We start from the raw sequence: 26887 nt of genomic DNA, 5'->3' as shown, positions 1-26887 counted from the left end.
ACAAATTACTTTCAAGATCTTATTACGATTCATTTGCATTAAAATATAATCAATGACTTTATCAATGATTATTGCATGAATATACAGATAAAGTAAAATGAAACCATGAAAAGTTAAATTATATTGAAATAAAGATTGTTTATTACACTCGAGTCAATAAATTTTCTAGCCAACAGTTGGCTTACAGGACATTTACTCTAACAACATAAAGTTCAAAGTTGGAGATTCTCTTGTGAAGTATTTGTGTGATTGATTCACTGACTTACTGTGTTGCTGATTGATGTTGACGACACTCAAGAACAACAATCCATGAAGTGTTGGGTGAAAAGTAGTTTCGTTTAGTTTTACGCAATACCTTTTCTTTTGTTTTTATGCATCTTGTATTTGGTTTGTGTTTTTAATGCATTTTAATTTCTTGGAGTGTCTAGAAATTTGGTTTTGTTAATCTCACTATTATTGTTTAGTGTAAACGATTTACATTTTTTTCTAGTGAATTTTTGAGACATTGTGCAAGTATTCGTATTTGTGCATAATTTAATCTGTATTATTCTGGTTGTTAAAATTTATGTGTGTTAAGTAATTAATTTTCGCTGCATGTTGTGTGCTGCTGTTGACAACACTAGAGCATAACACTAACTTCTGATACACACATTATTTTATTTCAGGTTCGTTTATGATCAACAATATCCTTTCAAATACAATAATTAAACAAATTCCATTAACTTAATTTTTAAAATTATTAATTTGCACCTCGAAAATTTTAATTTTTAGGATGTATATCACATACTGATTTTTCGCTCGTGATCACAAAAAATTCCCATCCATTCCTAACTCGGAAGAAAGAATAACGAGTAAATACTATCAAGCTTCCGAAAAATGGATTCTTGAGATGCCTTTCTTAAGCTATATATTACAATAATAAGAAGAATATCGACGTCTGATGCAAATTTCGATCCTACTATAGGGGAAGATATACCTAAGCATTATCCCCTAAGCTCCAGAATAATGGGCATAAAATTATAAATAAACCACCATTTAATTCTTCCTGTCGGAAATTATAAATAAATTATTTAGATCTCATTCCAAAGCACATGAGGGGACATCACTAAATTTATTTTTAATATTTTATTTAATAACAAAGAATACATGCAATAAAATATTACTTATAAATATATTAACTTGAGGAGAAAGGTGGAAGCCAACATCCCAATTAGCAATTTGCCAAGGATCAAACTTGGCAAACACAATTCATATATTCTATCCTAAATGATATTTAATAATCTACTTTGCACATCTGTCAAATCACACATAGAAAAATGGAATGATTAATGTAACCATATTTTTTTCAGAAACATATGTTAAAATTGGAACTTGGACTTAACTTAACCCCAAAAGCTAGCTCAAAGGGAGAGAATTGTCCAAGTCAATATATACAACTCCCAGGTTATCTATCCAACCGATGTGGGATAATTAACACACCCCTCTCACGCTCATGAATGAATATCTGGAACGTGGAGTTTACAAATTACCCAATTATGGGTAGAACGAGTTGGCCTAATTATAGGTAGTCCAACACATAACGGTGGAACCCGGGCTCTGATACCATGTTAAGATTGGAACTTGGACCTAACTCAACCCCAAAAGCTAGCTCAAGGGGGGAGAATTGTCCAAACCAATATATACAACTCTCAGGTTATCTATCCAACCGATGTGGGACAATTAACAACATCAATGTATACAAAGTCGTTAATGATGAAATCGGTGTACATGCGGCCATATTTGCGGAGTTTGGGGATTGACGGTGCGTAGGGGCAACAACATCAACGGCTGCTCATATGAGTTTATAAGCTGTATAATACAGTTGCATCAACAATAAATCTTATTTTTGTATCTCTCTTTGTCTCGGGATGAATTGTGTTATGAAACAGAATTTTGGGACAGTTAGGAGTTGGAAGCTCACGAAATCTATAGAAAAGATACCAGCATACCTAAAAAAAGAATTCATTTCTCGTGTCTTTTTCTTGATTTCCAATAACTTGGCAAATACATTGTTGCTCTACATGGACAACCAAAAAATATAAAAATATTTCGGTAATCCCTTTCTGCAGTTCCAACATTGTCCATACTGTAAGGTCTCGGATTCGACGATTGTCTTTACTGTACCGAGACGAGTTTTTCCATCGTATTTATGTCTCCATTCACACGGATCCTAAAAAACTTTCCACAAGGTCACTCATCCCAGAATTGCCACAAGTTAAGCACGCTTAACTTTGGAATTCTTATATGACGAACTTCTGAAAAAGAGATGCACCTTCTTGAGATGAGTAGTACTTATCAAATTTTTTTAAATACTCTTCAACCGCACAGTCTCATACCTGAACAGTATTGGAATTTCTCTTATTTCGATGTGAGATCGGTTCATTAATGTTCCCTTCACCTAGAAACATGCCGAGAGCCGATCATTGTTCATGCAACCTTATGGCATCGACGATCACCTCTTACCCTTTTCGGCACCCGGTATCACATGCCCACTAGCTTCCGTTTGGTTCGTTCCCAAACCATGCACTGTACTAAGAGAGGTCGCTTTGATACCAACTGAAACGCCCCAGATTCGACGACTGTCACCATTGTACCAAGACGAGTCTTTCCAGCGTGCTTATGTCCTCACTCATGCGCACCATAGGAAACTTTCCAGAAGGTCATCCACTCCAAAATTGTCCTAAGTCACGCATGCTTAACTTTGGAGTTCTTATGTGATAAGCTCCCGAAAAAAAGACGAATCTTCTTGATATGAGTAGAACCTATCAAATTTTTTCAAGCACTCCTCAACTGCACAGTCTCATACCTGAACAGTTTTGGAATATCTCTCATTCCAATGTGGGATCAGTTCATTCATGTTATTTTCGCCTAAAAGTCTATCATGAACCGTTAATTGTCCGTGCAACCACATGACACTGACGATCACCCCGAATTACACACACTGCTTAATTGACTCAAATAATTGTTGCCTGTGTAAATGTAACCGAGCTGCTGCCACAAGAGCACACTCAAACCAATCCCGATTGAAATACTTGTAATAAAAGGGTAAGCTAGAACAAATCCTATGGCCCGTATAGAAATGTCACTGTTCTTAAGAAAGCAAGAAATTAAAGTTGTCTTTTAAGAAATATGTGGATTGTTGGTCAGCAGCTTTTTGACGTAGAGCGGTAGAGGTGGCCAGATATGGAGCTTCGCGTATGAAATCATGGTGGTGGTATAATAAGTACTGATGACTGCAGATATGAGAAAGAAAATGAAGCTCCTGTGATTAGCCATGCAACATAGTTACCAATCTGCACTGAGGAAGAAACTATTGATATGGCAATTTACAATTGATATTATGTGAAAATTGGTCGAATAAAAATCTAGCACCTATGTATTTATTTCTGGTAATTTCAACTTTCAACATTTTCGGCTATGTTATTACAGAATGTAGCAAGTCACAAGAATCATCAGGTGTGGCTTCATTGGTTTTACCTTAATACTTAATGGGAACATCACTTATCTGATTTTCTCTGTAGTTAAATTACAGAGAGTTGCCTACTTGCCTTCAGCATCTCCATTTCTTTCAAAGAAAGTTGCCTTTGGATAAGTTTGTTTATTTCATAAAGGTTTGTTAAATACTGTCCTTTAGTTGCTTTAGCTGCTTTGTTGAGTGATTATTTTTTCAATGATAATATTTTCTGGTTTTTTAATTTTTTATTTATAAATTTGAGTGATTATTTTTTTAATGGTCTAATTGATTAAATTGTTGTGTACGTTCATAAACTTGAAGGAAATCTGTGTTAATTCTATATAAGTGGATTTCGAATAGAAGAAAAAAAATCTTTATCTCAACTTTTATTGTTTTTTGCTTATTTCTAAGTCTTATATTTTAATTTTTTCTTGATTGTCATTTTTCTTTTGTTTTACTAAAACGTGGTTGAGCATATTATATTATCATGAAACAACTTTCTGGATGTCAAAAAAGGAAATAAAGAAAAAAAAGAAGAGATAGTGTTAGCTAGTGTTAGTAGTAAGAATTGGGTCATCACAATAAATGTCATATTACGTTTCTTATATGGGTTCAGCTACTATAAATAGCTGTTGTTTATCTCTGTAAAGACTAATGCACGAATAAAAGATGTATTCTCAAAAATCATTTTTTTTTGCATTTTAACACGGTATCAGAGTCAGAAATTTTTCGTTTCTAGTGATTGATTTTTTTTTTCCGCCGGCAAGATCTCGCTCATCTTGCTGCAATTAGTTGAGTGTTCACCACATTGTATCGATTTTTGGAATCGGAATCAGGATCTAGCTCGCGATTGAGGAATTTCCTTTGGTGATCATCGCACAAAAAAATCTGGATCTAGCACGCGATTGAGGCGGTGCTCTTCACACAGCTTGATTGAAGTCCGACCTGCGCCGTTGTTTGCAGCCATTTGATTTATCTTTCCTGATTTCGTGATGGCAACCTCAAATACTTTCAATGATCCGCTATTTTTACATCCTTCGGACATGCCGGGGACGAATTTGGTGAATGATCAACTACTTGGAGTTGAGAATTATGGAGTCTGGAGTCGAGCTATGCTTATTGCGTTAAGAGCTAAAAATAAAATCAACTTCATCGATGGCTCATATCCACGACCGGAAATTGGACATGGATCTCTGAACCAATGGGAACGATGCAATGCTCTGGTTCTCTCCTGGATCATGAATACAATATCTAAAGAGATTTCTGGAGGCATTGTATACTGTGAGGTTGGTTATAGTAAGGCCTGGTCGGAATCGTTACTCGGTAAATTCTTTTTCCAGCCCGCAACAATGTCCCTGAGGGAGGAGTTTAGAGGCGGTAGGCTCGACCGGAAAGGCGGTGAAGGATGTTTACGAGAAGGACTCGTCGGCACTTTAGGGAAGAGGGTCTGCCTTTACTTTAGCAGCGTCCGGGTTCTTTCTGGTGCAGTCATAGTAGCGCCGGCCGGAAGTAGGAGGTGTAATCACTCTTTTTATAATGTTGTCTGGTTGAAAGCTGGCTAAGCCGACTTTCCCAAGATAACTTCTTCGGATTTGCGTGAACTAGCGGACCGATGCATCAGTTGTTTGGTCTGATTTGAAATAACAATTTGACAAGGTAAATGGATCACGAATCTTCTCTCTTCACCGTGATATTAGTCGTTTGGTTCAAGGAAATAATATTATCTCTGCCTATTACTCCAAACTCAAACATCTTTGGGACGAGTATGCTTCGTTAGTCACTCTTCCTTCTTGTGCGTGTGACACCGCAAGGCAGCACTTAAAACACGAACAACAACAGAGATTACTTCAGTTTCTTATAGGATTGAATGATAACTACATGCCAATTCGTAGCCAAGTTCTTATGATGACTCCACTTCCAACTGTTGGGCAAGCATTTTCTATTCTGTCACAAGAGGAAACACATCAATCTTTGGTTCCGATGGTTACACAACCAGCTTCTGTTTTCTATTCATCACAACACAAATACGAGGAGCCAAAGAAAAATCAGAATCAGAATCCAAATCACAATTACTGCGACTATTGCAACTGGACAAGACATACTAAAGCTACTTGTTACAAATTAGTTGGCTTTCCTCCGGGGCTTCGTTTATATGGGCAGCCACATCGTACTGATCATAAAAGGAATTTTAGAAGTTTTGGAAAGCCAATCATCCATTCCAACAATTAAGTACAATCAACAAAGAGAGTACACCTTCATTTTTTTTATTCTCGTTGTAATACTTTACAATTTCAGCATAATCTTGTTGTTTCTAAAAAGCTCTATTGACTGTGATGTTTGGCATAAGATATTAGGTCACATTTCACTCTCTCGAATGTTTTTGTTACCATTCTTATCAAAAGATCTATCGTTATCACATTGTGCGGTTTGTCCACAATCAAAACAAACAAGATTAACATTTCCTAAAGTAAGTACATCTAAGTCTTTCCATCCATTTCAGCTTATACACGCAGATATTTGGGGTCCCTTCCGTACACCTACTTATAATGGGGAGAAGTATTTCTTGATTATCGTTGATGATTTTTCTCGGGGCACTTGAGCATTTCTTATGCATTCTAAGTTTGATGTCTTTCAATTGCTCAAGAAAATTTTTGCTTTAGTAACATGTCAATTTTCTGCTCAAGTTGAGTCAATCCGAACTGATAATGCTATTGATTTTTTAAAACCCAAGTGTCGAGATTTCTTCTCTTCCCTTGGTGTGATTCATTACAGTTTTTGTCCATATACACCAGAACAAAATAGGGTTGTTGAAAGAAAGCACAGACACATTTTTGATATTGCACGAGTATTACGTTTTCAGTTTTCCCTTCCCCTTAAATTCTGGGGAGATTGTATGTTGACTGTTGTTTACCTTATAAAAAGAACACCAAGCCCATTTTTATGCAATAAGACGCCTTTTGAGTCACTCTTTCATAAAATTCCCTCTTACAATCATTTGAGAACACTTGGTTGTCTTTGTTACCTCCCCCAATCTTGATCATAAATTCTCTGCTCGTGCATCACCATGTGTTTTTCTGGGTTATTCCAATGTGCAAAAGGGATATATAGTCATGGATCCTCAGAGTAAGAAACTGCTTAGGTCGAGGGATATTGTTTTTCATTAGAACATATTTCCTTTTGCTCAAGATGTTCCTTTTGTTCCTCATTTTCCCTTTCATTCAACCAGTTCAGATTCTGTTGACTGTTCCTCACATGTCCTTTATCCTTCTGTCCCACCTTTACATGATCCTAATGCTTTCTCTCCTCTGCGCCGATCTTCTAGGACCCGCGTTCCCCCTCGTTGAACCCAGGATTTTTCATGTTCTCCTTTTCCCCAGAGTCATTATTCCCATTGTGATTATCCTCTATCTCGTCATCTGTCTTATTCTAAGTTTTCTCCCTCATATAAGTGTTTTGTGGCTTCCATTTCCTCTGTCCATGAACCTCGTTCTTATCATGAGGCAATTCAAGATTCTAGATGGAAACATGCCATGGATTCGGAACTTGCTGCCTTTGAATCAAACCACACTTGGGATGTGGTTGCTCTCCCACAGAATACTAAGCCCATTGGTTGTCGTTGGGTATACAAAGTTAAGTATAATCCAGATGCTTCAGTGGATAAATTCAAATTACGCTTAGTTGCGAAGGGTTATACTCAACAACCGGGTGTTGATTTCCATGATACATTTTCTCCCACATCTAAGATTGAAACTATTAGGTTCTTGTTGAGCTTAGCAGCTACCTATCATTGGCTTATTACCCAAATGGATGTGGCCAGTGCTTTTCTTCAAGGTGCTCTGGAAGAAGAGATATTCATGACACTTCAACTTGGTTACCATGTTTAAGACAAACGAAAGGCATGTCGATTGTGTAAGTCGTTGTATGGACTTAAGCAAGCCTCTCGGCAGTGGAATATCAAATTTGCTGGTATCATGAGTGTTGCAGGTTACACTCAATCCCAGCGCGATAACTTCTTATTCGTTTGAAAAAATTCTGACCATATCACGATCCTTGTGGTTTATGTAGCTTACAAATTATTACTGGAGTAATGAGCAAAGGATTTCTGCTTTGAAATACTTTCTACATTCTCAGTTGCAAATCCGTGATCTTGGGAGATTGAAATATTTTTTGGGAATTGAATTTGCTCGTTCCTGTGATGGCATCTATCTCAATCAACGGAAATATTCTCTTGAGCTTATTAACAATGTTGGTGTCTCCGGTAGCAAGCCTTTTGATACTCCAATGGAGCAACACAAGAAGTTAACCACAGTGGAATTAGATTCAATCATCACTCAGACTTCAGCTACACAACCAAATGATCCTTTGCTGCAAGATCGAGATGTTTATCAATGCCTGATTGGTCGATTGGTTTATCTTATCATCATAAAGCCAGATATTTGTTACGTTGTTAAACATCTCAGTCAGTTTATGCATTCTCCGAAAAAATCCCACATGGATGCTGTTGTTAGGTTGGTGAAGTACTTGAAAGGCTCCACTGGTTTTGGTATCTTGCTGCCTTCACAAAATTCTTTCACACTTTCTGCGTATTGCGATTCTGATTGGGCCTATTGTCTTATGTCTTGCCACTCGTTGACTGGTTTTTTTATTAAACTTGGTGGCTCTTTGTTATCCTGGCGCACCACGAAATAGAATACCGTTTCTAGATCTTCGGCTGAGGCTGAATATAGAGCCATGGCTACTACAGCTTGTGAGGTTGTTTGGATCTGTGGAGTTCGTACTGATATGGGTCTTACATTGTCCATTCCAGCAAGTTTATTATGTGATAATAAGGCTGCTCTGCACATTGCTGCCAACCCAATGTATCATGAACGAACTAAACATATCGAAATAGACTGTCATTTGATTGGAGAGAAAATCAAGCTGGAGATTATTCAGCCCATTCACGTTTCTACCGCTAATCAACTAGTCGATGTCTCACCAAGAGTTTGGGAAGAGAACAACATGCTTTTCTATTGTCCAAGCTTGGTATTTGCAATTTATACCAAGCTTGTGGGGTGTGTGTTAGCTAGTGTTAGTAGTAAGAGTTGGGTCATCACAATAAACGTGTTTTGCCATATTATGTTTCTTATATGGGTCTAGCTACTATAAATAGTTGTTTATCTCTGTAAAGACTAATGCATGAATAAAAAATGTATTCTCAAAAATCATTTCTTCCGCACTTTAATAGATATCCCAAAGCTTTAGAGGTTGAATAAAATTTTAGTAAAGAATCACTAACACAACTGAAAGCTTAGCTCATATTTATCTAATGCATCTGATGAAAAATGGATAATGTAAAAGTTTCTTTTGTAAGAAGCAGTGTTCAGAGTGGAAGACAAATTCTTGATTGGAAGATAAAAAATGGAACATAATTTATAGTTTAGTCCAGGGCTTATAAACGATAATGACTGACTCCGATACTCAGCCTTGGAGAAAAAGTCCTTCGATAGGTTTCAAAGGAGAAATCAGCATAAGCAAATATAGAGTTTTGCTTCTATAGTAATAAGATTTTCTAGATTATTGATATCTATGATAAGATTCGTCATAAGATCTATAGATATGATTGATTGAATAAAAGAGTTTATTTCCTTGTAAAAATTGTTTTCATATTTGTGGAAGATTCTATATAAGAAATAAACTCTAGGGCAAAAGAAGTCTACAAATAAGAGTGCATAGATGTTTTGTATGAGGGATGTGTAAGAACCAGGTTTTTTCAAACCTTTTTAATTAATCATGTGTAATGAAATTTAAGAGCATAGTATTTTGATTATTTTTTTAGGACAAGATATTCATATTGGAAAATAATTGTTTGGGAACCTTTATTGCCAAGTCAATAATATTACTAGCGATGGAAGATGTGGAAGTTAGCTTAATAATTAATTAAGTGGGAGAGTGAAACAGTCGGTTTAGTGAAAGAATTTACAAAACTGGCAGCTGTAAAAAATGAACAGTGGAAAATTTTGATATTCGAAATTTTCATTTTCATTATATGAACGAGATTTATACTATTGACACATATACGCTGCCTGATCATCGATCGGAGTTATAACGAGTTCACAATTATTTATTTAATAATTTTAGAATATACTAGTTAAATAATAATATTACTAGTGATGGAATATGTTGCAGAGCTTAATAATTAATTATATTAAGTGAGGAGAGTAAAATTGTCGGTTTTAGTGAAAGTGTTTGCAAAACTGACAGCTGCAAAAAATGAATTGGTGGAAAAAAAAATTATTCGGAATTTTCATTTTCATTATATGAACGAGATTTATACTCTTGACACCTAGGCGCTGTCTGGCGTCGATCGGAGTTATAACGAGTTCACAATTATTTATTTAATAAATTTAGAATTTAATAATAAATAATAATATTACTAGTGATGACTACTAAATTCAATCAATATATATATATATATATATATATATATATATATATATATATATATATAAATATATATATTGTATGTATGTATATATATTGTATGTATGTATTTACATTGTATTATCTAAAGTTGATTATGATTTAGTTATACATGGTATTTTTCAGAGTAGAAAATACATATATGAGATATTTTAAATAATGAAATAACAATGTGTTGATCGAAGTAGGATTCTTAATTTGATCCAGAATCAAAATTTATACCCATAAATTTTTGAAGAAAAATTTTCAGTCAATTCTTCCATTGTGCGCCGTTGCCAGTCACCAGATTTATGAAATTCCGGCTATTCAATATCGACGCAAATTTCATTTAGATTTCTAGTGCGATCTATACGAACAATCTAGTCTCATCGTTGACTTTATTTGATGATCAAATGAGGAAGATCCGTTCGTAGAGATTTACAAAAATGAAAAACTTTACAAATCTCGGACAGATTTGATATCCAGTGCCAACTGCTCTGAACTTGGGTGAGAAAGTCATATCTTATAAATGTCATGCAAGATCTAGTTTTCACGATTTTAAGCTTCAGTTTTTTACTGGAGATCTTCGTTTTAAAAGCCTGTTTTAGACAAAGTTTTAGGGGGGTGTATTCAATCTAAACTTTTAATGACTTTTATGGAATTTTAAAATCTAGAGGTATTCAATCTAAACTTTTAATGACTCTATATATGTTTAGTGGTATTCAATATGGATTTTGGTAGAGTTTTAAAAAGTCATGTGGTATTCAAACTTGACTTTTTAAAACTCTACAAAAGTCAAGAGGTATCCAAAAAATCCATAGATTTTCAAGGATTCTTATTTTATTATTCATGTACAAACCTTGAAAAATACGCTATCTCTCTTCTATCTCAAGCCATCTCTAGGGTTCTTCTCTCTCTCAAAATTTCTTCTATTCAAAGGTATGATTGGTCAATCTTGAATTTATTATATTGCCAATATTTATGTGTAAAAATAGATAAATTGTTGTTTTTTTCTTGAATCATTATGATTATTGTATTTCATAAATTGTTCATTTTAATAAAATTTTATTATGAACTTATAATTGTTCATTAATATGTTGAATTGACATAAAGAATTGAAATTTTGATTTCAATAAATTGGATAGTTCATTTGTCGTTTATCACAAATTAAATTTATTTAACCTTTAAATAAGTAAAATTTATTTACATTTTCATAAATAAAAAAAAATTTAAAATTTAATAGGTTATACATGTCCAATAATTATTTAAAAGAAATTAATAAAAAAAATAAATCACAATTATAAAAAAGTCTACAAAAATCTTGAAAAAAAAGTCTATAAAAGTCTTTGAAATTTGTTTTACAATTCCATGAGATTCTATAAAAATCAATCAAAATCCATCAACTCCACAAAAGTCCATCTTTTAAAAAAAGTCATTAAAAATCATTAAAAGTTTAGATTGAATACACCCCCCTTATATTTTCCTTTTAATTTATTCTTCAACGCCCATTGCATATTTACATTATGAAAACGATGTGAAAAAGGTTTATAAAATAATTATCATAATAATATTAATTTTAATGAAATTTATAAGTATAAATAAATGATATATATGGTAATTGAGCTTATGTGTAACATTATATTTATTGCGGTAAAACGTACGTATTCCATTTCTTGAATTGGTTGGATGCTTGTTTTCAGAATGCATCTTCCCCCCGAAAATTTCTTCAAATATTAATTAATTTTATATTTGGACCGCGTTATATTGTAACGAAATATAACAAAATTTATTTCCAAATAGTTCATAGTGTATTATTGTGTATATTATATATGTATATATTTACTATATTTTAAACAGCATCACGTTGTGTTCAATTATATAAATAATTTTTATCGTAAATTTTTTTTTGATCATACAGAAATTGCATGCACATGGAATATCGAAACAAGGAAATTATAACGAGTATTCATTGACGTATCATCATTCTCAGGAATTTTGATATGAAAGAATATGTGTAAATAATATGAACATTCTCAACTTCATTTCATTCTTTTGCTTGTTATAACTTTTGGAACGAGAACATCTATTTCAATGAGAATGTTTGTTTCTAATAACATGAGAATTGGCATTCCTACCATGCATGTTGGTTGAGTTTACTCATTAACATTCTCCAAACTTTCTAGTTACTCTGCACACGCGATGCGTGTGTGTACAATCTTTTTTATCATTATCGATGGACTAAAGTGAAATTTGACAAATTATAAAAGGACTAAATTGATATTTGAACGACTGAAATAAAATAAAAATGAAAATAAAAGTGTGTGTTGAAATTTAAAAACAAAAAACAAAATTGTAATATTAGTATCATATAAGGGTAAAATTGGAAAAAAAAAAAGTTGGTGTCATCTCTAGGTAGTTATTAGCATGTCCTCGTTTTTATCATTTGAAATATTTTGACAATAATTATTTATAACAAAAAAAATAAAATAAAATCCTTTCCATTTTTCCTCATGTCATATATCTTTTCATTTTTATTTCCATTTCATTCCAAAATAAATTTCATTTTTATCTTATTTCATTCAACTATATCAAACATAGCCTAAATTTTTTTATCACAGATCTATCATGAAATATCAAGTGATTGATACAATCTTGAAGGAAAAAAATTCACTTTTTTCTTATAACGAAATCTGCAGCTATTATCATTCGATACGCACTGAGTAAACCCTCATGATGAAATAATAGCTTACAAACTACATTAGTCATGTAAACTATATTAGATAAATCTTGTACAAAAAACTAACTCGAGAAAGTGTTGGTTGAGAGAATCAAATTCATCATACAAAATGTTTTCTCACCAACTTGGATTGTCACACGAGGGGTGGGAAAAATACCGAAATTACCGAAAAATAATCATACCGTACCGACATTTTTTTAGGTATACCACATTTTTTCGGTATATCGAATTTTTTTTCGGTATCATTATGGTATTGGTGTGAATTTTTTTCATAGAAAAATTTCGGAATTCCGGTATCGGTACCGGTATGAATTTTTTGATATCGATATTTTTGCCACGGTATACCGAAAATCCACCCCTCTCACACCCCTAAAAAAATCCCCTTTATCAAGTCAAAACAGAACAGGAAATGCTAACGACCAATTCCGTTCATTTTATATATGCGCACTTAATGAACCTGGTTTTAACATATATATGGACGGATTAATTCATCTGCAACAAAAATTTCGCGAGATTTATTTAGACAGATCTTTAAATTTAAAAATTACTCAATTCTTTTCTAAAATATATAGAATATTAATCACATTAAATTGGTGATTTACAAAATTTCTTGAAACGATTGATCTTTAAGTAATGATCACATAAAATTTCATTGGTTAACCTTTTAAGGATCGGAACTGTTTGGTAATTGGATTTGAAAGAGAAAACTAAACACAAGTTTCCATTTTGTCAAATTAAGACAGCGTTGAAAAAATAAATAAAACGATTGAATAACAAAAACATAAAAAAAAATAAAAGTGTCATAAATATGATTAAATTAGTGGTATAATTAAATATTAATAATTTCAGTTCTTATATCTCGAAAACTCTTGTGAGACGTTATTATCGGTCAATTTCGTGAGACGGGTCTTTATTTAAGTCTCTAATAAAAAAAATTGTTTTTTATTGTAAATTATCTGGCTGGCTAGCTTTCGGTAGCTCAGGATGAGCCTTTTGGTTTGTTTGAACAAGTACCTAAATCTAGTCAATTTTTCAACAAGGGATCGGATTAATTAATGAATTTTTCCTTCGCCACTTACATTCAATGCACTTAAGCTTTCCAGCTCAATTTATTAATTACCCAACCTATTCAATATTTTAGAATTTTGTGATTATTATTACTATTTTAAAAATAATGTGATTATATTTCAGCTAGGCAACTGAAATTATACATTTAAAATTATAATTTTTTTAAAAATCAATCTATCATTTTTTTTATTTTGGAAAACTGAATAATTGAATATAATGGAGTAGATTGGCGTTATGGAGGGTAAAAAGGGGTTAACTGTATATAATATATACTTTGAGAATTTAACATTGTCGATTAAATATGAAAGGAATATATCTATTCCTTAAGTATTTTCTTTTATTTGACAATATTGAAATATAGTAATTTATAGTTTTATTTTTATAGACTAACGAGATTAGGATTTATTCTTAGATATTATATCACTAGTGAAAAGAGTTTATGTTCTGATAAAACTATAGTTTTCATATAATGTAAGACTCTTTTATGGAATAGACTCTAGGTCAAAGAGAATATACCAATAAGAGATCAGCGTTGTGGTGGTTCGTGGTTTTTTTTAGAGAGAAAACAGATAGCAGAAAAACTTAGCACGAAGAGCGACGATTTACTTCAGCAAAGAGTTTACGTGATTGACTCATGTTCTATACTATGTTGCTGTGTTGTGTTGGAGACACTCGAAAACAACACTCGTGTTGAGTGTTGATTGAAAAATTATTTGTGGCTCCGTTTTAAGCGATCTTGTAGTTGCATATGTGGTTTTGGGTTTGATTGATTTTGGATGCAATTTATTTTTTTTGAGTTGTCAAAGATGATAATTTTCATAAGTGTCATAGTATTTGTTTTCGTAAACTATTTACAATTTTCTAGTAAATATTTTGCTATGAGGCTACTTGCGCATATTTTGATTTGTTGTATTCTATTTATTAAAGTTTATTTGTGTGTTAAAATAATAAATTCTGCTGCATATTCTAAATATATGTTGACAATATCTGCACAGGATACTTAAATTTGATACACACAATTTAATTAATTACTTTTATGTTAAACAACTCTACAAATATATTTAAAAAATTGATAAAATGATGAAAAATTCTATATCAAAACATGGACCACCGTACCCTGAAAAAGATTTCTTCGCGAACTTTCATTAAAGTTCTGAAAAAGTTCTGACTTTCCGTTCATGTTTTCTTTTAACTTTTCTTTTCCCAAGCTGACCAAAATTAAGTAAAATTAAAATATGACCCTCGATTCAAAAAATTGAAAACTGCACCTAATGGTTAAAAAATATTTAAAACAAAAAACAATGTATATATATTCGAAATTTATAATTCTAAGCAATTACACGTTGTATTTTAGAGAACTTGTACTAAGAAAAGATAACTTGTAATTTCACCAGTTCTTCTAGTTTTTTTATGTAATAATTTAATAAATTGTCTAAAGTGTGGATGGAAATGCAAATTGCCCTGCCAAATGCTATGTGATTTGGCTGATTTGAACCCTTGTTGGCTGTCACTCTTTTGTATTTGTGTGCTTTGCATAAACATTCCATCAATCTTTTTCTATTTATATATTTGTGCAGCTTGGGGATAAGAGCCATAATCCTTTTTCTTGAAAATAAAAATTCTTAAAAGAATTGTGAGCATATATGTAAGAAATTCAAAAGAAAAGTGTAGTTTATTATTATCCATTCCAATTGAATACTAGTTGTTGTTGAATTACACTTGGAAGTTTTGGTAGTTAGAAATTTTGTTAGCATTCACAAGAAACCAGCTCTCTGTCACGAGAAAACATCTCCAGATAAAGAAACCAAACCTCCCATACTCAACCCCTTCAATGATTTATTTACCTTTGAGAATAATTTGAACCATTCGTATAAATTATTGTTGTAAGTTTTTGGGCGGTACATGAAAGAGGATTTGAGCTGTTCATCAATCCATGTGCTCTTGAGATGGATCATTCAGCGGCAGATGGTAATCGGATAAGAGGTGTTGAAGTGATTAAGGATAAAAATGGAGTCTCTCAGGTTCTACTTCGGAGTCCTCGTGGAGCGTCAGCACGGGTTAGATCTTTTTAAAGTCTCTAAATTTTCTTGTGTAAATTTGATTTCTAATTGCAAGGGCTCTGCTTAAATTGGATATCGAGTTGATGTCTCGTGAATATTTCAATATCTTTCTCAGGTTAGCCTGCATGGAGGACAGATTCTTTCATGGAAAAACGAATGGGGCGAGGAGCTGCTGTTTACCAGTAGTAAGGTAAGATAATAATATCTAAGACTTCAGTGTAAAAGAAGTTTCTTTCTGTTCATCTGATGAAATTGACCAGAATATATAGAACTTGCGGAAACCACTCAAATTATTTATCGCTGTTATGCAAAACTTCTCCAACTGGATTTGTGTTTCGTTATTCTCAACAGGCCATTTTGAAGCCACCTGCAGTTGTCAGGGGAGGGATTCCTATTTGTTTTTCGCAGGTTTTCTAATCTTATCATCTGCAGCTATTATATTTGTACAATCTAGGAAACTTCATCTTTTTAATCATTTTTTGGTTGTTTTTGTTTCTCCCTTAAGACTTGAAATATAATAATGCGTTTTCTAAATTAATTGACCAAGTTTGGGAGCCGTGGTTCGCTGGAGCAACATGGCTTCGTCAGGAACAAAATGTGGACCATTGATGACAATCCTCCTCCTCTGCAGTCCGTTGATTCGAATGGCAAAACGTTTATCGACCTGCTTCTTAAACCATCAGACGATGATCTCAAGATTTGGCCTCAAAGGTATAAATAAATTCCATCCACTTCTTGGAATTTTGCCTGTCATAAATACCTTTCTTAGAGTGGTGAAAACATATTGTCTGAAAATTTTACTATGTTTTCGGGAAATTGGGTTCAACGATCTTTTGATTTTTTTTTTTTTTTAATCAGTTTTGAACTCCGTCTGAGGGTGCTCCTGTCTGCTGATGGATATCTGACTTTGGTATCACGGATTAGGAACGTTAATTGCAAGCCCTTTAGCTTCTCCTTTGCCTACCACACTTATTTCTCCGTATCAGATATCAGGTGAACATTTGAAATTTATGCAGGATCTTATCAAAAAATTGTATGTTTTATACTTTGAAGCTCGCAGAATATTATACCTAAAAGTTCATTTAAATATCAGTGAAGTACGAGTAGAGGGACTGGAGACTCTCGACTACCTCGACAATCTGAGTAACAGAGAGCGCTTTACAGAACAAGGAGACGCCTTAACTTTCGAATCTGAGGTAAACCAGGTTTCTCTAAGAAAAGGCAGATCGCCATTCTTTAAATGTTTATATGTTAAGGATGATGTTGATGTGCATTCTATCAAAGGTGGATCGAATTTATGTTAGCTCTTCAGATGCAGTTGCTGTATTTGATCATGAAAAAAAGAGGACTTTTGTGATCAGAAAGGATGGTCTCCCTGATATTGGTATAGCACACTTGAATTGACTCATGAGTACGTATTTTCATGTTCTTTTGAGAAAACTAAGTTCTATGAACGGATAATCACAGTGGTTTGGAATCCATGGGAGAAGAAATCTAAAGCCATTACAGATTTTGGAGATGAAGAGTATAAAGTCATGCTATGTGTAGATGCATCTGTGATGGAGAAGCCGGTTACTTTGAAGCCTGGGGAGGAATGGAGGGGACGACTCGACTTATCTGTAATGGCATCCATGTAAGAAAGGGTCGGAATAATCCGACAATATGATGATGCTAATGTAACTTGCTGCATATTTGATATTTCAAGTGACCTTATTTATGTGTCACAGTAAATAGTTATAAGGCCATTTTGCAGTGTTTGGTGTAGATGGCCAGGAATCTTGGTTGTAATAACTGCAAGTGACTTGTCACTTAGAGTCTTATGAAACAAGTAATTGATTTGTAGTAAAGTTCATGCATTCCAGAATATCTTCCAAGTTTTACTTTCAACTTTTAAAACTTAAATTGCCTAATTTAAAGTTTCAGGTAATATATTTTTTTTCTAGTTTGAGGAGGTATTTGCTACAATTGGGTCTCAAACCTAAGATTTCGTTTCAAACTTGGGGCTCTGACAAACGAGTTGTAATTCATAAGTCATTGGCTAGTAACATAGGGGTTGAAGTACAGATCAGGAACAAATTTTACATTATTGTCTTGGTCAGAAATCAAATTTACAAATGTTTTAAACTGTAGAGTGACTTTCTTAGCAAACAGACTCCTCTTTTGCACTATCCTTCAGGTTGTGCCATGTATATGGTCTCCTCTAGATCTCCATATAAAAATATGGTTTTGACATCTATTTTTTCTAACTCAAAGTCATGGACTGCGACCATAGACAATAGTATCCTAATATAAGTATGTTTGACAACCGGTGAAAAAATCTCATTGAAGTTTATATCTTCTTGTTGATAGTATCCCTTTGCTACCAACCTAGCTTCGTACATGACACTTTGAATTATAGGAATTGCATTCCTTTATCTTATGGATCCACTTGCAACCAACTATTTTCTGATCCTTAGGCTTATTTACAGGTATCGAGTGTTATTCTTGCTCAGTGTCTTTATCTCATCAACCGTTTCCTGGTTCCAAAGTGTTTCTTGTCGTGCCTATGGCCTCCCTAAGTGTCCTAGGCTCATCACTTACGAACTCAGCTGTTGTGGATAGTGCACAGACTGTTATCTCAGCATAGCCTAGCCTGTTTCGGGGGTCTAGTCTCCCTCCTAATCCTAACCTTGACAGTTGATAGTTACTTAGATCAGGTTGATCATCAACATGAGTTTCTTCATGACCTGTTCTTTCTCTGGTTTTATGCTAACTTGAGCTCCCCTCAGAATTAGATTAACTCATAGTGCTTGAATGCTCATCTTTATTTTCACTTAGGCTCATTTTGTTTTGTTCAAGACATGACTGAATCATTTCTTCCTCGTTAAAGATGACATCTCGGCTGGTAATAAACTTTGATCTAGTTCCATCATTTAACCAACATCTGTAGCCAGCTGACTCCCTCGGGGTATCCCAAAAATAAGCATTTCTTGGATGTGGGCTCAAGTTTTCCTTCGTTAACATGCACATAAACAGGGCAGCTAAATATTCTTAGTTTAAAGTAATCAATGACTCTTCTAGACCATACTTCCTCAGGTACTTTAAAACCAAGGGCTGTTGAGGGGTATCTGTTGATTAGGTAGGCTACCATTGAAACTTCCTTACCCCATAATTGTTTACCTAAGTTAGCAAAGTGTAGCATACACCTTACCTTTTCCAAGATTGTCCTGTTCGTCTTCTCTGCAGTTCTATTCTGTTGTGATGTGTGTCTCATGGTCTTGTGCCTAGCAATCCCATGGCCATTACAGTATTATGTAAATTCCTTAACAAGATATTCTAGCCCATTATATCAGATATGTACTTTATACTTACGGGCCACGCCGAACCACTCTCTAACGGCTGGCACTATGTTGGGATCTAAGTGGGAAGCCAAGACCTTGTACCACTGTCGGCCTTCTTCTCTCAATCGAACTTATTTGCTTTCAATTGCCTCGGTCTTTTCGATTTTTCTGCCCGTGTCTCAGGGGATAGGGCTTGGGACTCGTCGTTCTCCTCTCTATGGGTTTCTAAGGGCTTGGAGGGGCTCTGCTCGGTTCTAGAGTGTCCAGGCTCATCCGCTCCGAACAAGGTCTCTTCTAGGTAATCCACTCATTCTTGTACAACAGACTTGTCGGGGGAAGACATCCTATAACTCAGGTCTACCGAAAGCGAATCAACTAAGGGTGGGGTCGGAGGTTAAGTGATTGGAAGTGAGTCACGCTGGTCGGGAAAGCTCTCGAAATTTTGGCACAAAACAGCTCAGGGGAGAATGAATGTGAAAATGAGGAGAATCATTCTTCTATTTATATGGCGGTCAGGCTTATGACAGTCGTTCGATCAACATCAAACCAAGGGTCCGGATTTTATTGGGGAGACGTATGGTTGCCTCGAGAGACGAACCATCATAGAATCTCGGCCTTCCATTTATGTTTCACTCGGATAAACGTATGTGTCGTCCGATATGCCATGTAGGATCAAAGAAGCATGCCTTAGAAATGAAGAGCACATAGAGAAGGGCTCAGAATCTAACCAGATTTTCTTAGTCTAAATTTCATGCTTCTTTATACTAAGAGGGGAGATACTATTGATGTCTCCTAAAATCGTCACATCTGGGCGAATCCAAGCCTATCTCAAAACTAGTCCTATAAGAGCCAGACCTCGTTATAGGGCAAGAGCCCACTGTCGAGCCCAACCATACAGTTAGAAATCTGAACCCGTATGTGTGTGAGCCCATGAATCTCCAATATTTCCGATCTCCTCAACTCTGCCTACTAGAAGTCCGAGCCCAACAAGGGGCCGGGAAATCCGAGCCCTAACACTGATAGAGAATCTGAAGATATTCTCATTAATAGATAAAGAGTCCCTGTAAATATAGGATTCGATCAAATCTAATCAAGATAAGGCAAGAGTCTCAGCCGTCATGATCAAGGAATCCTATTGGTTGAGGTCCTCCTATCTCAGGTAGGATTCTACTCCAACAAGAGTCATGCTCCAACAAAATAACTAGCATCTCTTGCATCTATAAATACCACGTATTGGTCACGGTGTTGACACACTCACATTTTTTTGCTCACTAAGCATTACTATATCTCTTAACTCTTAAGTTTGCTCTCCGGACTGATTTAAGCATCTGAAGGATCACGTCGGAAAACTCTATGCCGCCCACTAACCCTATTTCTCTATGTGCATAGCCTAGAACGTTGATCCAATCCACTCAATCGTAAAGATTTGAAGACCCGCTCTCCAAACCGAACTCGGGGTAAAAAATTTGTATCATCATAGCCCATTATATATTGTTTTTTGATCCTCTCGACTGTTTGATTTTCGATGAAAGCTGAATGTCTTGAATGCTTCACTTTTATGCCTTAACACGTACAACGATACTTTCCTAGAAAAATCATCTATGAATGTAATGAAGTATCTTGCTCCACCTAGTGTTGTATTGGTTGTTGGCCCCATGGGCGGAGCCAGCTAAGGCCCAGTGTGGGCACTTGCCTACACTGGGCCTTAGCTAATTATGTATATATATTATAATTTTTAGGAAAAAAATTAAGTATATATATATATTATAAGTTGTAAATCAAAAATTTTAAGTTTTGATATTCTAATATTGTGTAATTCCCCATATTAACTTAAAAAACAACAAAAATATTTCTTTAATAATTTATAGACTCAAATTTTAGATTTTTTACTTGATAGTACTATTCTGATTGACAATATGTAATATTCTATACAATTTTTTCCACATAAGCCCCATACTTCATATGATTTGATTAATAATCATTCCAATTCATATTTACTAATGTCACATTTTTTATATTCCCAACAAAATCCAGAATTTTATGAAATTTAAGATCGTTTTTTTCATTTAATATTATTCGATCATTCAACTGTTTTATTTTTTTGCAATCGAGAATGAATTTATGCATATTTTTCGTTTGTAAAATTTATATTTTCTATCAGATTTTGTTTTGATTGTTGGTTTTGTACGCAATATTTTTTGTCATTTTTCTGATGTTTTCCATCAACTAACAGATGTTTCTGGCTTTGTGTAGCTTGTGTTCTAATCTTAGAACACATTTTTTATGGTTTTTGTTTAATCGGTTTTTTTTTTTGCTTTATTAATTATAGTATATTATTGCCTACACTGAATAATAATTCTGACTCCGCCCTTGGTTGGCCCCCGTATAATCAGAGTGAATTTAATCCAAAATTCCTTTTGTGGTATGTTGAGATGTCCCTCTTTATAGCAGTAGAAACACTTCTACTTTTCCCCTTCTTTTTTTCCTTATGATTTTCCCTATTATCCGATCGTCCCATTATGGTCAATCCTTATGCATCTCTTTCATCTTTCAATATCCTTTTTTGATATTCTTGCGCATTAATGATTGTTTGTACTTCATTAAGAGATAATGCATCTCTTGAGAATTCCGTAGTGTCTGCGAAAAACGAGTCAGACTTAGGGAGAGAATTTATTATCAGGATTGCTTTGCCTTCTTCCTCATCTTGATTTCAAGATTTTCCACAGCAATCACTATTTTGTTAAATTCATCCAGATTGTCTTCAATCGACTTTTCATCCGACATCTTGAATGCAAAAAGCTTGCCTTTAAGATGAATTCGATTGTAGAGTTTCTTTGTCATGTAGAGTAGTAGTTTAAGCCACACCCCTAATGCAGTAGTTTCTTTAACCATTTCTCGAAGGACTCGATCTCTTAGCTGAAGAATGATCGAGATGTAGGCTTGTTCCACTACGTTCAAAGTTGATGGTAAATTCTTTTCTCCCTCGCAACTCTCATTTGAACCAGAATTGCCTTCAACCTCTTTTGCCATATTGAGAAATCCGATTTACAATCGAAGCGTTTGATTTCAAACATAGAAATTGCCACTCTTGGTGCCCTTCATAATCAAGACTCGGAAATGTCTCTGATACCACCAGTTCGATTGTGAATCCGTCCTCAAGCTTGACACCGTCCTCGACGTTTTTCTACCAAGATTGATCAAGAACTAACATGCAGTATTGGAAGCGTCCATTCACATACACAGCAAGAATTAAAGCAGCAAGCAAAAAGTAAAGACACGGCATATTACAGTGGTTCGGCTCCACTTGAAACTCGGAGCAAATCTCTTTGATTCACTATAGATGGGCTACATTCTGACTAACCGAACGTCGAGTCCAACTCAATTTGCTTTCCCTTTACGTAGCCCATTGTATTCCTCTAAGTCTTGGACTATCCAGTGTTGATTTTTATCTTACAAATAGATTATCCACGTTGACCAATATTATATGTTACGTGTTGTATTTAGATGAAAAGTAGGTCAGAAGTTCGGAACTATACGATAATTTGGAAGAATTGTTGACTGGCGTTTCCGGTTTATATGAATTTCATAACCCGATCTTAGGCTCCGAAAAAGTACTTATTTAGTAATACAAGGATCAGACTTGGGAACTCTTAACACAATTTGTGTAGCCATCAATTATTGAAACAACCCAGAAATAATCTTAATCTTATAAGAAGTTTTTGAGAAATCCTAAAAATTTTGACATTCATATTTTTTTATCCTTCTTGTTACAACGGGGAGAATGGTTATTATTTGCTTGTGATATAAATAATTTAACCATTCTATATTATTTATCTTTACATTTGATCTTTACACAAAAGGTTTGTGAGGTAGTCTGACGAGTTAATTTTGTGAGACGGATCTCTTATTTGGATCACTCAAAAAAATGATATTTTTTATGTAAATGTTTTGCTTATTATTTTAAATATGGTAGGATTGACCCAATTCATGAATAAAGACCCGTAAAATCGTCTTATAAAAAATATATTATTTACTTTATACTTATTTTCAAAGTTAATGAAAATAAAAAATAAATGCAACCCATTGTTTGAGGGATCCAAGTTATTAAGTTCTGTTCAAATCCATGCTTTGTTAAAGGCCCAAAAGGGACTCACTGTGATTTAGCCCAATTGCAACAGTATGATATGCTGCTTCAACCAACCAAAACTAAGCCCATATGTATGTGTGTGTGTGATTAGACTCATTTGACATTTCGTTTTAGCCATATGCATAAACTCCTTTGTTCACAAATACAGAAATTATAATTGTCTCTTACACGTAATGAAACTAGGTTAAATTAAATAGGTGAAGAACCTACGTGTTTTTTTTCCTTCTATCCAATCGGAAATATCATGAAATATTATATATAATTCAATGGTCTTAAAAAAATATTATTTAATGTCAAATTTAATACAATTGAATGTGTCTTTATCTGATTTATCGAGTATTTGCTACGTCTAGATGAATTACTGGTGAGTTTCGGAACACGTATCAAAATTGAGAAACCCGATAAATAAAGAGATCATGAAACAAGTGTAGAGCTACAATTAAACCTTAATGCAAAGTAGTGCATGTGTGTCCTCGCCCTTCCCTCCTCAATAAATTAAATTGTGCCTTTTTGTTTAGATAATACATTTTAAAATAAAATGAAGGATTTATAAAAAAACAATTTAAAAATACTGGTTTGAGAATCCCAATCATATATAAATTTGTAATCTAGACGATAATGTTTGTGCATGACAGAGAGAACCCAAATGAAGACCAATACTTTTCAGCCAATTAAGGTCTGCAATATCGAATAAGTCTTTTGTGAGAAAGTCTCACGAATTTTTATCTGTGAAACGGATCAATCCTACTAATATTTACAATAAAAAGTTCTTAGTATAAAAAGTACTCAAATAAGATATCTATCTCACAAAATACGATCTGTGAGACCGTCTCACATAATTTTTTACCCTGCAGCAATCACTTGACTTGGATATAATATTTGTGTTGTTTTACTTCCCAAATTACTATCTAATATACAAACTGCAGTTTAAATTTAAATTAATGGATTTTCAGGTAAAAGTTTAGTTTCATGCCATATGATCACTAAATAAATGCAATAAGGCGACGAGCAAATCAAGATTAGTTGTATCTTGTCTTCTTTTTGTTTTTGGGACTCTGTATTTCGATGTCGTTCACTGTTCTATTTGGAATACATGTTCCGCAACAGTTTAAATTCATTTAATGGTATATTTGACTTTAGGTATTTTCGAACAGTTGATTTGAAAATATCACGTGCAAACCCAATTGCCAAAGTAAACATATGTTGTTTAGTCGTGGTGGAGATCGAACCTGGCTACCTCGATAAAATTAATTATTCAGTAGTGTTAATCACCTTCATGTGTGTACTTTTCATGCCTCAATTGGACACCAAGAACATGTAATTTAAGTACGTGTGAGATGTGAATTATATATATATCGCTTAAAAATGAAATTTATTGCAAAAGATTCTATTAGTGTAATAAATGAGCAGGTCTCTTGCTGTGAGACGGGTCAACCCTATTGATTTTCGCAAAAAAAGTAATTTTTTTTCATGGATGACTCAAATAAGAGATATGTCTCACAAAATACGACTCGTGAGACCGTCTCACACAAGTTTTTGTCATAATAAATATTGTCGAAAGGAGAAGTTGATGATCGTCAAATACTTACCATGATATTTAAAATAATTGTGTCTTGATTGAGATTTTGTATTGAATTTTTTGTGTTGTATAAATTTTTGTGTTGTATAAACTTACTCAAATAATTTATGATCCTTGGCCTTTTGAAGAGTCCATTTGAGGATGTCTTATTTTTTTTTCATTCACATAATGAGTTGTTATAGCTAATAACACAAAAATTTCTATGAGACTGTCTCACGAATGAATTTGGTGAGACAGATCTATAATTTGTCGGGTACAAGATGATAATTAAGTGAACAGACATTATAATTAAATTTGACGTGCATGGAACCATGTTCATAATTATTAGGGATTTTGAAGTATATCAGAGGCTAACAATAATAATGATATAGAATTGACTTCGTTAAAATAATTGAGCAAATCACAGACTAAATTAACTGAGAATGATAATTAAGATTACATTCATTCCAAGCGTGTGCAATTACAAGTTCCAACAACCAAACGGGACTGGGTTGCATGAACTCACTCTTCATGTTAACCGTTAATTAATGGCGTTAAGTATATTAATAAGGAATAATTAAAAATTAATAAAATAATTATTTATAAGGGTGTAAATATCATATGTTTCGAGATATCCTAACAATGTTGAAAATATTTTTTCTTTATAAATTAATTAAATAACTAGAATGCTATAAATTTATTTATTTATTCTCGAACTTTTAAATTGTTATATTATTTTGAGTGATTAATAGAGTGTTTGGAAGCTCTTTCGATTTGTTTGGTAACAATTTGGTCAAACAACTTATAAACGTCAAAACAAGTTGTTTAACAGCTTATAAACGTCAAAACAAATATGTTTTTAAAAAATTAAAGTGACTTTACTTCTTAAAAATATATATAATTTTAAATTTTTACTTCTACAAAATAACCTTGTTTGTTTCATAAATCTCCACCATGTCTTCTAACCATTAAATATTAAATATTTTTAAAAAAAATTCCAAAGAATCTCAATTTTCTAAATTAAAATGAGATTTTTTTTTAAAATATAAGTTTAGCATTTATGACAAATATTTTAAAATTATTTTTAAATAACCTTCATCGTGTTATACTTTGGCAAAAATTTGTGTGAGACTGATTTCACGGGTCGTATTTTGTGAGACATGTCTCTTATTTGAGTCATCCATGAAAGAATATTATTTTTTATTGTGAATATCGGTAGGGTTAACATGTCTCAAAGATAAAGATTCGTGAAACCGTCTTACAAGAGACATGCTCTTATACTTTTTTAAAAAAAAAATTTGACAATGAAAAAATTTTATAATGCCAAGGATATCAACAGCTTCAAAAATTTTAAAATAAATTTATTCCAAAACTTTAATTTATTTTTAAAATAAATCATGACAATTTATACGCTCCTAAATCAGCTTATGAGCTTAGTTTTTAATAAATTTAATTAACGTCCTCTAAATTTTCTTAAAATATTTTAATCCTCCAAGGAGCCACGTTGGCATCACGTGTAACGTCAGTGACCGTGAAAGGACGACGGAGTATTCAAAGAGAGTAAATGGACCCCAGTGGCCCAAATACGGGTCCAACTTAATTTGTCCCCAACTTTCCAGACAAGGCCCGTACTCTCCGCTTGTTCTTTGCGTGAACCGCACCTGCAAAATTAAAAATACTATAATAACATCGTTACTGTCCTAATGTGATTGCATTATCTAACTTTTATCACGGCTTCTTTTTGTTATTTAGGATGATTGAGTTTTCATAAAATTATATTAAGACTTAGACTAGATCTCTTGTGAGACGATTTTAAGAATATTTATCTGTGAGACGGGTCAATCCTATCGATATTCACAATAAAAATTCTATTTTTCATGGATGATAGATATCTGTCTCACAAAATATGACTTGTGAGACCGTCTCACACAAATTTTTGCTTTAATTTAAATTTTCAGCACAAAATTTTTAATATTTTTTAACACCGAAAAATTTGTGATATTGTATACGTGAAAAACCATTATTTCGTGTATGGTTACTCTTAAAACGTAATAACTAAATGT

At 33.5% G+C, this 26887-nt stretch overlaps 1 protein-coding gene across 1 annotated transcript; it reads left to right on the top strand.

Annotated features, from left to right (window-relative positions):
• Positions 1 to 15293: 15293 nt before the first annotated feature.
• On the top strand, positions 15294 to 17646 carry LOC140831188 (putative glucose-6-phosphate 1-epimerase). Its single transcript, XM_073194996.1, has 8 exons — positions 15294 to 15796; positions 15915 to 15989; positions 16151 to 16207; positions 16347 to 16510; positions 16658 to 16792; positions 16893 to 16995; positions 17084 to 17183; positions 17267 to 17646. Exons 1-8 carry the CDS (start codon positions 15686 to 15688, stop codon positions 17434 to 17436), a joined length of 915 nt encoding a protein of 304 aa, XP_073051097.1. The 5' UTR covers positions 15294 to 15685; the 3' UTR covers positions 17437 to 17646.
• The last annotated feature ends 9241 nt before the right edge of the window (positions 17647 to 26887 follow it).

This window comes from Primulina eburnea, chromosome 4 (assembly GCF_022965805.1).
Source record: "Primulina eburnea isolate SZY01 chromosome 4, ASM2296580v1, whole genome shotgun sequence".
NCBI classification, from domain to species: domain Eukaryota; kingdom Viridiplantae; phylum Streptophyta; class Magnoliopsida; order Lamiales; family Gesneriaceae; genus Primulina; species Primulina eburnea.
This window is presented reverse-complemented; position numbering and strand designations above follow the sequence as displayed.